This window comes from Hemitrygon akajei, chromosome 7 (genome assembly GCF_048418815.1).
Source record: "Hemitrygon akajei chromosome 7, sHemAka1.3, whole genome shotgun sequence".
Taxonomy (NCBI): domain Eukaryota; kingdom Metazoa; phylum Chordata; class Chondrichthyes; order Myliobatiformes; family Dasyatidae; genus Hemitrygon; species Hemitrygon akajei.
Window position 1 is genome coordinate 159,421,460 of NC_133130.1, and position 12,691 is coordinate 159,434,150.

The following is a 12,691-nucleotide window of genomic DNA, read 5'->3' on the forward strand; positions in this document are numbered from 1 at the left end:
AACTGTTAGTCTTATTTTATTTGACAATTGTTAAACAATATCACGAGTGCTCTGAGTATCACTCTGCCAGCTTCTGATGGTGACTACTGCGTGTAAGTCCGCACAGGGAAAAAACTGCTCGCTCACATCATGGTCATATTAACCAGTGGTTTGAAGAGATGTCATTCAAAGTACAGCCAAATTCTTCCCCATAGTGGTCTGGGTGGCTTATTGAAAACTGATGGGTGTGTAAATGTGTACAACCATGTATAGCAACCTTAGGGGTTAACTATACTCAGTGGATTCTAATTAACATGACAGCTGGGGTAGGGTAGACATAAATTGAGGCCATTTACTGCATCCTGTCCTCCACCACTAAGGGAGGAACAGGAATCCTCTTTCCAGCTGGTTCAAGAGCACCAGCAAACCACTCAATCCTCCCATGACCAACTTGATTTCTATAACAGTTAAAAGTGTAGTCTGTGTACATTGACCTATTCTCACCGACTTTCTTTGAAAGTATTTAATAATACTTAGCTCTGCTGCTTTTTCCATGAGCATTGATCTTAACCACATCAACAGTGGTTCTATTACAGCACCTATCATCGACTCTTAGTTACACTGCAGCTCAGTGTGAGGAACAAGAATCAAGCACTCTAACTAGCAACATTGGGCAAGTCTCACCTGCACAAAGCCCCAGATCCCACTGCACTGACTCTGGTACTGATTGGTAGGATGAGATTAAGCAAAGGTGGGAGGAGACCTAGATGAAAGGGTATACACCAGCATGTAGCAAATGGGGACAATGGATAAGGTGGGAGAAATAAGTGCACATGATAGGAGGCACTGGAAAGTGTTATGTAGTTTTTCAGATTTTCCTGTACAACCTCCCAGTTGGAGGCAGAAGCCTAGGAAAGGTATCAGGATCGAGCAAAGGTGCCTTGTGGTAGAACGATTAAGACATTATGGGACGTGACATTCACTGTGCAGTGACAGAATTATCACAGTCCAGGAGCAGATGAACAATAGCAGCATCACATAACAAAGTAATCACAGTTCTTACTTTAAAACAGATTTTCAGCTCCTCCCCTTTATATAAAACCAATCAGATCACATATCAAACCTCTCTTCCCCTCTATTTACAAACAATTACCCCGCACTCAACAGAAGCAGCTCGTGGATAAACAATGACCAGTAACCTGAAGTACAATGGCTTTTCTGTTCAGTCAGGTAATCAGAGCTGCTCACCGGAACAGCCGGTAAATGCGGGGTAATCGGCCATCTTTGCTGGCCAGTGCCTGCTGGATGTGCTCGTACGTCGGCAAGTCACTGAGGTCCCCCAGCGCTGCCACAGCAGGTCTACTGCGTAACATCTTGGTTGTGACCCTCCTGATGTCACTCGCTGTCACTTCCCCTGCAAGAGCAAGTGATCTTTGTTAGTTCTGAGCAGGCCTCTCTCATCGTTATCCAGGCTTCCTGCGTGGGCCAGGTGGTAAGAAAGAGGATTTGCCTTTTCCAAATTTAGGGTTTCCATGAAAGCAGCAATTAAAATCTAATCTCTGATTAAAACATGTACAGGTATTTGTCAGTGATTTGGGCGTTTACCTCAACTATCTGGCAAAAGTCAGATTCATTGAAATGAGAGAACTGTTAAATAGAGGGAATATAGACTGGCTAAAGAAAGATTAATCAAAGATTCAATGGGATAAGATAGATTCAATGGGAAAAACTGCTTTCTTTCAGCAACAGTTAGTAAAATTAATATACCTGATATGTCTTGATAAAAGAAGAGTTTGAAAGGATGGCAGAAACAAAGTTCCAATAATCCAGAATCCATTTGTTAAGAAATCCTGATCATTAATCTGGGGTCTGAGTGCAGGTGCAGCAAGCAGCCAGAGCAGGGTTCTGGACTGTGGCTGGAATCCAAAGCACAGTGGATCAGGAATGTGGGCGAGTTTGTACTGGAGCTGAAGTCTGGATTGCTTGTACATTTTTTTCACTCTCTTTAAACTTGCCAGGTTCACTTGAAAATTCATTATACTACCAGGTAACACAAAAGTGTGAAATAGAAGTGATTTGGTATAAAAGTAATATCCAATAGTCCAGAAAATGTGGTAGTCTGGCTGGCACTGCCGAGGTCCCAGTAGTGCTGGATTATGGAAGGTTTAGTAACTTTTAAATGGGAATTGTATATAAAAATGAAATCTCAATGAGAAATGAGAATTAATTTGGTAGGCTGGGTGCCCCTCTCTTCTGTATATCCCACTGTTGAGGTAGCTGGAGATGATGGTAGGGGGACAGAAAATGAAAAGCAGGGTTGAGGGAGAAAGAAGCACTAAAGTGTTCTCTATGCATAATTAAGACCAAATTAGCATTTGAAAAGTCTGTTGCTTATTGATTTCTGTTCAGCTTCTGCTTACCAATTAGTCTGCAAAGTTCGAGGGGGAGTTTCCGCATTCCTGTTGCCAACACCTGTCTTCCTACATCCTCAAAGATAACTGGTCGAGACTCAAGGTTCATCATCAGCATAGACTGCAACTGGGTCTTGGCTCGTTCTAGCTCCACCTGACAACAAATAGAGCAATAAATCTATGCACCAGTCCTCCAAACCCTCTCAGTATCCTGTCTCATTTCATCAAATTCCCAGGGCAAGTACTTTACAAAACAGATAGAGATCGAAGCCCTTTCATTTCTGTTCCCTCAAACGCTTCCAGGGCAGCCACAGCATAGGTTAGGTACAGAACAAAGCTAACATTGCACACACACTCAGAAAAAGTCAGAAATAGTACAATTTTACACTGGATCTAATAACAAACAGTCTGTTTAACATTCATTCGAAGGACACACTATGGAAATGCAACATTAGCACTGAAAGTATCTCCCTGAATTCAGTACCAAACTCTGGACTGCAGCTTGAACTTAAAATAAACTGCATCCTTATACATTAAGGCTGTGAATAAGCTGGTAACACTTGAACATTCTGCTGTCTCTGTGGGGTTTCCTCTCCCTTGCTTTTCCTCACTTTCCTTAGTTTATGTGCTCCTTGATATACACCCATCTCCCTAAACCAACGATAACTCACTGAACGAAAATCTGTTCAATTCAGTACATGCACTCACTTCTCCCACTGAGCCAGCCATCAGGATAAATTCTCGAGTGATGATTTCCACCATCTCTCTGACCTGCAGCACAAGAAACAAGTATTTAACATGAGTATACAAAATAAATCATCAATTGTGGAGAACGTTAAAAATAAGACTTGTATACTGAGAATGAATGGTTCAATAAGACAATGAGTAATCTGATGATAACTTGGTACCTGTCTGGGATCTGCACTGGCATGGATACACAAAAGACCAGTATCCTCATAGCTGTGGTGATAGGCAGTGGCATTATACATCCAGTGGTGTCTGTGGAAAATGTATGGTTATCAGTAAGATGGAAGACTGATCTGTTGCCCCTTTACAGACTGGGAACCTTGAACCCATTAATCCATCTGTAGCAACCTCTTCTCGAGATCAGAAGGTTGTAGATTTGCATCCCACCCAAGAGACGAGGTACTACATTCCTGGCTAACAAAGTTAAAGAAACTGCGTAAGCAGGAAGAATTCTCTTCACATGAAAACTTAAATCAAAACATTGTTTACCCTCTCAAAGACATTAAAAGATGTAGAAAAGGTGGTTATTCTTGGTATCCTGGACAAAGGAACCACGAAAGCAACGAGCCACATTGCCCACCAACTCCCGATTTAATCACAGGAAAATTTACAATGACCAATTAACCTACTAACCAGTACATCTTTGGACTGTGGGAGGAAACTGGAGCACTCAGAGGAAACCCACACAGCCATGGGGGGAATATACAAACTCCTTACAGACAGTGACAGGAATTGAACCGGGGTCGCTGGTACTGTAAAGTGTTGTGCTAACCACTACACTACCATCTGACCAGTCAGATGACAATAAATATGATCTAGTAAGCTTCTCCCCCCACCCCCATGGACAAGTTTTGTTTGCTATAGCTGTAGATAAGGTCTCCAGGGACACCATGGAATTATCAACTTCGTATAAGCACCCCTTCAGTGTTACAAACTGTCTTTCTCTTGGAGCTTCCCCTACATCCAAACCTGGTGTGGAAGTGTGCCAGAAAGCACAAGCACCTTCAAAATTAACCTCCTACCACTGGCAAACTTTCAGAGAATGTACCCCTTCCCACACAAATCTGACATCACAAGTGCTGAAGCAAATTCTCAGTCTCTTTACTCATCTCTGCCATACCCAATAAACCCCTGGCAATCAGCAGGGGCACAGCACTCAGAGATGCTCCAGGACTGACCTGTTTAATACATTGAGGTAGAGTCTGGTGAACATGCCCTTCCCAGGCCCCCCAGCTGAGAACGAGCCCCCGCCACCCATCATCATGTTCAGCACAGCAAAAGGAATGAAATCCTCCTCCTGAAACAAAGCAGAAAATTTTTTCATGAACACTATGTTATCCTCCTCTGTCAACAACCCCCACTTCTCCCAATTCCCTTCTGCAATAGTGCACATCCCCACACCAGTCTGTGATAGGTGGAATGCAGTAGGAAAGGTTAATTCCAGTCACTCACTCTTGAAATCTGCACCAGATCTAGCTGTAATGAGTCAGTTCTCTCCAGAACAGAGGTTAAAGGCATTCAAAATTATGGTCTGATAAAGGACTAGGAAGCTAGTTCTAATTGGTCTGTAGTTTTAAACAAAGGAAAGCTGTTAAGATTTAGAATACATTACAATTTGACTCCAGCAACTACTGGGTAAATTTCACAATGCAATTACATCTTTGTTCAAAGAGCATCAGTTTTCAGGATTCAGGACAAAGAAGTTGCATTTAGGTTAAATATGACAGCACTTACACTTAAAAGACAACACAAGAACTGCACTGACAGGGGAGGCCCTCCAGTGCTAGCTTGGTCTCAATGAGAAGCATTATGGACCAAATAAAATCACAGAAGACAGGCTGACAGGCAACCTGCAACGAAAAATGTAACCCAAACTGGTTCAAATACTCAACCTGCCCAGAATGAGTTTAAACTCACCTCCCCTAGATTTTAGGCCAGTAACACAATTAGGTTTTACAATTAAATTAGCTTGTACTCACCAGGAAGGAACAGCTTTCTAGGCCAATCATTATGTGAGTAAGCTCTGGGATTGGAGTGGGGCCCAGGCTGACATCCGTCATGTCCTTCTCCACCTGAAAAAACAAACACACTGTGGATTGTGTTAGAGTCTCATTCTCCCACCACTCATTTCCCACCTCACAAAGCAAGAAGTCAGCACAGACCAACACTGACAACTTGAATTCTTCAGACTAACACAGCACAGAGACAGAGGAAGGCCAGTACCCAGCCCCAGACTTTATCCCCTGCAGTATGGTTCCAATATGCCCACCACATCAAAACTGGATAAAGCCTTATAATGGCATAAAATATCTCCAAGGCCACTCCCTGACTCCATTCAAAAATACATTCAGCTCTACAAGCAATGACCTTCCATTTCTATCTGACCCAAGAAGCAATAAAAACAGCAAATAAAGCAAATACTTGTCAACTCAAGCAGGATCTGTGGAACAAGAATTAACTTTCTAGGCGAAGACATTCACACAGACCATCAGCTCACTGATCTTCATCTGGAACTGCTATTTCCACCATGTTCTACATTTATTTCTGAGTTCCTACGTGTGCATTATGTTGCAAGTCATCCAAAGAAACTGGACAGGCTATGCAACCATAAGGGAACTAACTGAGGGTTGAATTCAATCCTATCCTCAGAAAGTGTTTACCAGTGGACGTCACAGATGGCAATCAGGAGGGGAAGATGCCACTTAGAATTCCCCATCCAGTAGTACTCCTACCACGGATTTGCCAAGGCCAATTATTCCAGACACCAAAATCAACTGCTCCAACAGGCTGAGGATAAGAGTGGAGGCGGTTAGGACAAGAGTTGACTTCCACAGGGCAACTAAGGGGTGAAAAAGTGTAGAACCAACCTCAGACCCCCACAAGCCCAAGCCATCCTCTATCTCCGCCTGACAGTCTCAAGAAGGTAGTCTTCAAGTGGAATTGTTCTGAGAATTTCTTGTATGGATCAGGGACTAATCCCCAAAACACAGAGAAGTGCCTCACCTTTATGATTCCCCCAGTGTACTGGGACACAGACCGGTCCACATCAGTGGGCTTTTCTAACCCCCACACTGGGGTTACTCCTGTGCAATATGGAAGAAAGAAAATTTGATGAGTGTAACGGGTTCAAGAGCCTGCAGAGATCCATTCTGAGTGCTTGAATAACCACCACACAAAGTTTCAACCTTAGCTCACTGTCCCATAAGAAGGTCATGTGTAGTCCCACTCCAGAGACCTGAATATTAAATCTCCTGACCGTCCATGCTAATGCCCTGATTTTTAGAGAGGCTGTCTCTTCTGCAAGATGTAACTGAATGTCCCATCCACCCTATCAGATAGGGGTTCAAACAACAGCCAAAAGCAATTGGATGGAGAAACTAAAAGAGTTAGGCTTATTCTCTTCAGAATAAAATTTTCAAAATGAAGAGATGATTGAGCAGTTAATTAGAAGATACTATCTACTGACTGCAGAATCAACAACCAGAGTAGACAGATTTTCACTGATTGGTGAAAGACCAAGAGGAAAAATGGAGATAGCAAGGGAGCAACACACAAGATGCTCCCTGACCCACTGGTTCCTTCAGCACCTTGTGTCTCAAAATAGCAAGGGACTTGGACTAACAAAACAGCTTTTATAAAAAAACCCAGCAGAGGCAAAACATGCCAAAATGCTTTGGCCAATATTTATCAATTAACATTACTACAATATTATCAGGTTATCTGGTTACGGTAACATTGCTTCTTATGCGGCCAGTTCGCATACAGCAAGCATTTCAGTTTTATGTCACAGCAATGACAATACTTCATGATTAATAAAACTTGAGCAATTTTGAACTATTCTGAGATGGGAAAGGCACTATAATGACACAAGCCTCGTTAGTGCTGTAAGATTCTGAGCTTGAAATTTAGGAAGGTCAGATACAAAATGGGCTTTTGATTCAGGAAGATACTTCTAAAATAACTACCAAATAAAATTTAATTAATTTAGTTATTTACTGATACAGCGTGGAATAGGCCCTTCTGATCCTTTGAGCCACACTGCCCAACAACCCCTTGATTTAATCCCAGCTCTATCATGGGACAATTTACAATCACCAATTAACCTACTAACCAGTATGTCTTTGGACTGTGGGAGGAAACCAGAGCACCCGGAGGAAACCCATGTGGTCATGGGAGAGAACATACAAACTCCTCGCAGGCAGCGGCTAGAATCAAACCCAGGTCGACTGTATCATAAAGCATTATGCTAACCACCTCGCTACCGTGCTGCCCCATAACACTGGGGTCAAAGTCATGAAGGACAATTGGACAGACGTGTGTAGATGTTAAACTGAGACCGAGGTTGCATTCATACCCTGAAGGTACTTCTTTGCACACTCCACCAACTGATCATGGTCCACCCCAACCCCAGCCAACACCAGTCGGTCAAAGGTGTAGTAATTCCGCAAAAACGAGTGGATCAGCTTTTGATCAATCTTCTCGATGTTGTCAGTGGGACAGAACCTGGGCAGCCCCACTGTATTATCCCGGTAGGCTGCCTGCAGAGACAAAAATGAGAAAATGTTCACCTTCTGCTACCACTTGGCTCTTCCACTTTCCTTTCTTATGCCTCCTGCATGTGACTTACCTATCAAAGTATCCCTCCTTCATCTTAAGGAGATTAAAACACAAGGCGAGTCTTCTGCTTACGGTTCTCAGGGTTAGGCCTCGTTTGGATAAAATGCATTATTTCTGGGGACTCATGAATCAGATATTGGAGGGGAGAGGTGGGAGTGCCAAGTGTGCAACATAGATTTACCAGAGTAACATTGGGGTTAAAATCATTAAAGCTAAGACTAGGCAGGCATTCTGAGTATAATAGTGACTGAATTTGTAATTGAAACCTTAAAGGAATCCAGTTATATCAATAAAAGAAACATTTCTTCAATCCACAACAATGTGGTGAAATGATAAAACTCAGGCAACAGAGGGGATGTCAGGATCAAGCTCTCCACAGATAGAGTAGTAAGAAAATCTACTCCACCCACCCCCCTCAAACTCCAATTCAAAGGATTCACAGGGTAAATGTACCAACCAAGACAGAAGTCCAGATTTCCTGATTTAGGAAGGGTTTTGGAGTAAAGGAGGTCAACAGGTATTAAATACAAATCAACTGTGATCTAACTGAATGGCAGAGCAGGCACAAGAGACTGTGCCCTGGTCTGAGAGCAGAGTAGCCTCTGAGAGTAGCCTCCTCCCACTAATGTAACAGGTTTGACGGGCTAAATGATCTCCTGAAGAAGGGTCTCAGCCTGAAATGTCGACTGTCTATTCTTTTCCATCGATGCTGCCTGACCTCCAGCGTTTTGTGCGTGTCGCTTTGGATTTCCAGCCTCTGCAGACCTTCTCGTGTAAGTGCTCTCTTCCTTTTCCAGTGTAACCAACCTGAGGAATTTCTCCACCCAGAGATATTTGAATAGTTACATTACCGCATGAATCATTTCAGTGAGGAGTGGCTCGGGATCTGGTCTCATTTGCAAGTCCTCCAGCTCAAAGCGGACGGCCAGTCGGGTCATGTCAAGTTCCTCATCTGAGGCAAAGAAAAGGTTTAACAACCGAATCAACGTGCTGAATGCCAGGCAGGTGGCCACCAACTGCACAGAAAAGCCCAAAACTACTTGTCCTCTTACCTCAGAGGAACATTGAGGTTCAAAATCCATTTGGGCACTAGTGCCAATCATTCCAGGCAAACACTACAGCACCCATTGTCAGAGGAGCTGGTTTATTGGGTGTAAATCTACGACCCAATCTTCTCCCAAGGGTGGAAACCTCAGTTACTCATTGGAAAGGGAGCAGGGAATTGCCCTAATACTGACCAATGTTTATGTCTCAATAAACATCACGAAGACTGTTTATCTGGTCGTATCATCTTGATTTTTGTGGGAATGTGCTGTGCACAAATTGTCTGCCGAGTAATTTTTGAATTATTTGAGAGTGTTGCACTTTGGCATACTTTTTGGGTTAGGGAAAGGTTTGGCAAACTGCAACACTTGTTTTCACAGTCCTACATACTGAACATTCACCCGCGGGCCATTCCAGAGGACGTAACAGAGGGTGAACATGCTATTTTGCTGTTTGCTGCAGCATCCAAGGCACTGAGCTGACAACCTCTATGCATCAGGCAAGATGCAAAAACAGCAGCCCTGCACAGTCCTTCCAGTTGCCATCCAGACCTGACATCAGCAGAAGCTTCAGAGAAGACCACAAGCATCTTGCTGACCACACTGTGAGGCAGAAAACTGAGACACAGGCTCTGAACGTTCCATGAAGTTTCACTTTTTGAGATTAAAATTCTCTTCACAAAGTTAATCAGGAGATTAAAGTAGCATATGCCACATAGATATGCTTCTCCTTCAATTACCTGTAAGCCTCGGCTGCAGCACCACATCAGCAAGCAGATTGACCACTGTCTCCAGACCCTTCACCTCTGCAGAAACAGCAAACATCGTTGTGTCCCTGAAACAGAAATGTTAAAAAACACTCATTCAGGGCTTGATCGGAAACATCCAAATGAGCTACTTTCCTAATCTTAGATGTACAAGATAACAGTGTGACTGGTCTGCAGGTTTAAAGGGGGAGCATTAATGTGTAGAAAACATCTCACCTGCAAGAGTATACACCTGTTCCACTCAGCCCCAGAAGACCTACTCTAGTCTTCCCCAAATGCTGTGCACTTGACCCCTGTCTTCACTGCCAGACCCCTCCACTTTATCCAAGTTCTTCAGCTCCAGTGTTCCAGACCATCCCCCCCCCCCCCACCCCTCAGCACCGGGCAAGTACGATGAATGATCCTATACTTGTCTCATTCTGATCAAGCTTAGCTCGCAATTCTTAAACCCTGTGAACCCCAACACCGTGACAGAGCTTTGGATGTTCTACGTACGTCACCTGAAGGAGCTCAGAGAGCCGAGCACGCCAGTAGCAGATGGGACTATGACAGTGGATTTCCTGGGTGACCACGGTCCGCAGAGTACAAAGCCACAGCTCCAGGTCAGGCTCCCTTCTCAGTGACCTCATCTTTTGTCAAACCATTAATGTAGAACATCTCTGTAAAACCAGTACTTCCTCCATCCCAGCCCAGGTCCTCTGTCTTACAATGTTCCCCTTTAGAGGGTCTAAATTGGTAGAATATATACGGGCCCCATAATGATTGAGGCCAGCTGGTGGTATAGTGGCATCAGCACTGGACCTCGACGCAAACTGTCCCAGTTTTGAATCCGGCCAGCCCCTTACATGCTTGCCATCTGAGCTGGGTTGTCTGTCGAACTAGCAACTGAGCCTGGTAAAAAAACAAATACTGAGAAAGCGGCAAAATAAATGCCGCCCAATGCACCACAGGGCACAAAAAGGAACAACGTAGTGATAGAGGATAAAAGGAGAAACAGAATAGAGAAACAGTGAAGCATCTGGTGAGATAAACAAGCTAATGGAGACGCCAATAAAGTATGGCACAGACATACAAAAAATGGAAAACATAACACATACTTCATCTAATTATACTCTGATGAGTGTCAACCAGAGTTTATATATAAACTGGGACAGATTAATCACTTCTATCACCAATCTCAGTTCTCCCAAAAGCCCCACAGATGAGACGTAGCTCAGATCTGATTGACTCTTCCTCTCGTGCTAAAGGCATCCCAAACAATTACAATGTCTCAGCATTATCTTGAAATCTGATAGGATTGACCCTGGAGTCCATGTGAGCTCAATACCCTACACTGTACGCAGTGACTTGTTGTTTTCCAATCCGAGACACAAATGCACACACAAAATCAATGAGGTCACAAAACTCCAGCAACGGTCTGTGTTTCGTTTCACCTGGAAGACTGACAGTCGCAAATCCCCCCATGTTTTTCCAGGGTGAGGAGAATTTCATCCTTAGAGCCAAACTGTGCTGTAGACTGAAGAACAAAACACACACCATTACGAGCTTAAAAAACTCCATCGCAGACATTTAATATGAGATAAACAATGCACAACCTTCCACACCATTCTCATGTTTCTTAATGACATCATTTATTCAGAACCAACTCTCAACAGGTAGTGAGTGAGATTTGGTTAGAGAGACAAGATATGAAGAAGAAATAATATATTGGAAGTAAAATAGCTACTAATTAGCCTTACGTCCAATTTCAGCTAAATTACCATGGAATGTCCTGGATTAAATTTTGGTCTGTTACTGGATCCTGACTCTGCCCCACAGCCAGTTTTCATCAACTATTAAGAATTTGATGTTCTTGTTTTAAAATTTACTATTCAACCCACTTCGACCATCTCGATATTTTTGTTTCAAAAATTGTGCTCGTGATCAAATAGTTTAAGATTCTTGATAAAATGAGGAAATATATTGATACTTACAGAAAATGCCAGCTTTTCCAGAAAGTGGGAAATCCCACTGGGAAATTTCACCTCATGTCTTGACCCAGCATTCACTAAAACTGAAAGATACAATCCTATTAATGAGCAGCATGCTCAGCCAGCAGCTTTATCTAGGCCACATCTGGGATACCGTGTACAGTTCTGGTCGCCCCACTACAGGAAGAATGTTGAGGTGTTGGAGAGGGAGCAGAAGAGATTTTCCTCATTTAGAGGGTATGTGCTATCACGAGATTCTGGATAAACTTTGGTTGTTTTCTCTGGAGCGCCAGAAGCAGAGGGTAAATCTGGTAGAGGTTTATAAGATGATGAAAGGCATAGGGTATACAGGGAGTATCTGTTTCCCAGGGTTGAAATGTCTAATACCAGCGGTTCAAGGAGGGTGTGAGGGGTAAGTTTTCCAATCAGAGTGGTGAATACCTGGAATATGCTGCCTGGTATGGTGGTAGAGACAAATACATTGGAGGTTTTTAAGAGACATTAAGATAGGCACATGGATGTGAGAAAGATGGGATATAGGCACTGGGTGGATAGGAGGGATTAGTGTTTGGATGATTTTGATTTGCTTTTTATCTGGTTCAGCACAACACTGTGGATTGAAGGGCCTGTCGCTGTGCTGTACTGTTCTATGTTCTAATCCTGATTTTGTAAAGAAAATGCCTTCGGACACTGGGCAAAGAGCAGATGCTGAGCACCAGAAGAATTGGGTTAAGATGAATGAGTATAACAGGAGAGTAATTTTGGGAGAAACCTTGAAATTTTCTTACTTAATCTCGTTACTGGAGATACAGTGGCTCTTGACCCTGGTACTTTGCTCTGGTCCACACTTCCATTGACCTGGTCCAACACTATTTACCTTTATTGGGATCTTTCTCCTACTTACATCTCTCTGAAGCTTTAGGGTTATAAATATGCTAAGGGTTTGTGGGGTGGTGGGGTAATTGCTTATGGCTGGTGTTGGGGGTGGATTGAAGGGAATAAGTACTCAGGGTTGTGGGGATGTGAGCAAGTGTTGGGATTACAGATAGGAGTAGGGTTGGGATGGAGGTGAGAGGCTGGAGAAGGGAGGAGGGGCCTGGTCGGGCCAGGGTCTGTGGAGTTGTGAAGGTTGGGGTTAGGGATGAGGGATGGAGGTA

The 12,691-nt window shown here is 43.4% G+C and overlaps 1 protein-coding gene across 1 annotated transcript in view; it reads right to left on the minus strand.

The window, feature by feature from the left end:
• Positions 1 to 12,691, minus strand: part of pmpca (peptidase, mitochondrial processing subunit alpha) — a 19,033-nt gene continuing 6,342 nt past the window's right edge. Inside the window, exons 3-14 of the mRNA XM_073052320.1 lie at positions 11,538 to 11,617; positions 10,998 to 11,080; positions 9,538 to 9,632; positions 8,606 to 8,706; positions 7,492 to 7,675; positions 6,141 to 6,220; positions 5,117 to 5,209; positions 4,316 to 4,434; positions 3,299 to 3,389; positions 3,099 to 3,161; positions 2,400 to 2,544; positions 1 to 1,393 (exon numbers count right to left, since the gene is read on the minus strand). Coding sequence (XP_072908421.1) covers positions 1,224 to 1,393; positions 2,400 to 2,544; positions 3,099 to 3,161; positions 3,299 to 3,389; positions 4,316 to 4,434; positions 5,117 to 5,209; positions 6,141 to 6,220; positions 7,492 to 7,675; positions 8,606 to 8,706; positions 9,538 to 9,632; positions 10,998 to 11,080; positions 11,538 to 11,617 — 1,304 coding nt within the window. The 3' untranslated portion in view covers positions 1 to 1,223. The remainder of the gene's footprint in view (positions 1,394 to 2,399; positions 2,545 to 3,098; positions 3,162 to 3,298; positions 3,390 to 4,315; positions 4,435 to 5,116; positions 5,210 to 6,140; positions 6,221 to 7,491; positions 7,676 to 8,605; positions 8,707 to 9,537; positions 9,633 to 10,997; positions 11,081 to 11,537; positions 11,618 to 12,691) is intronic.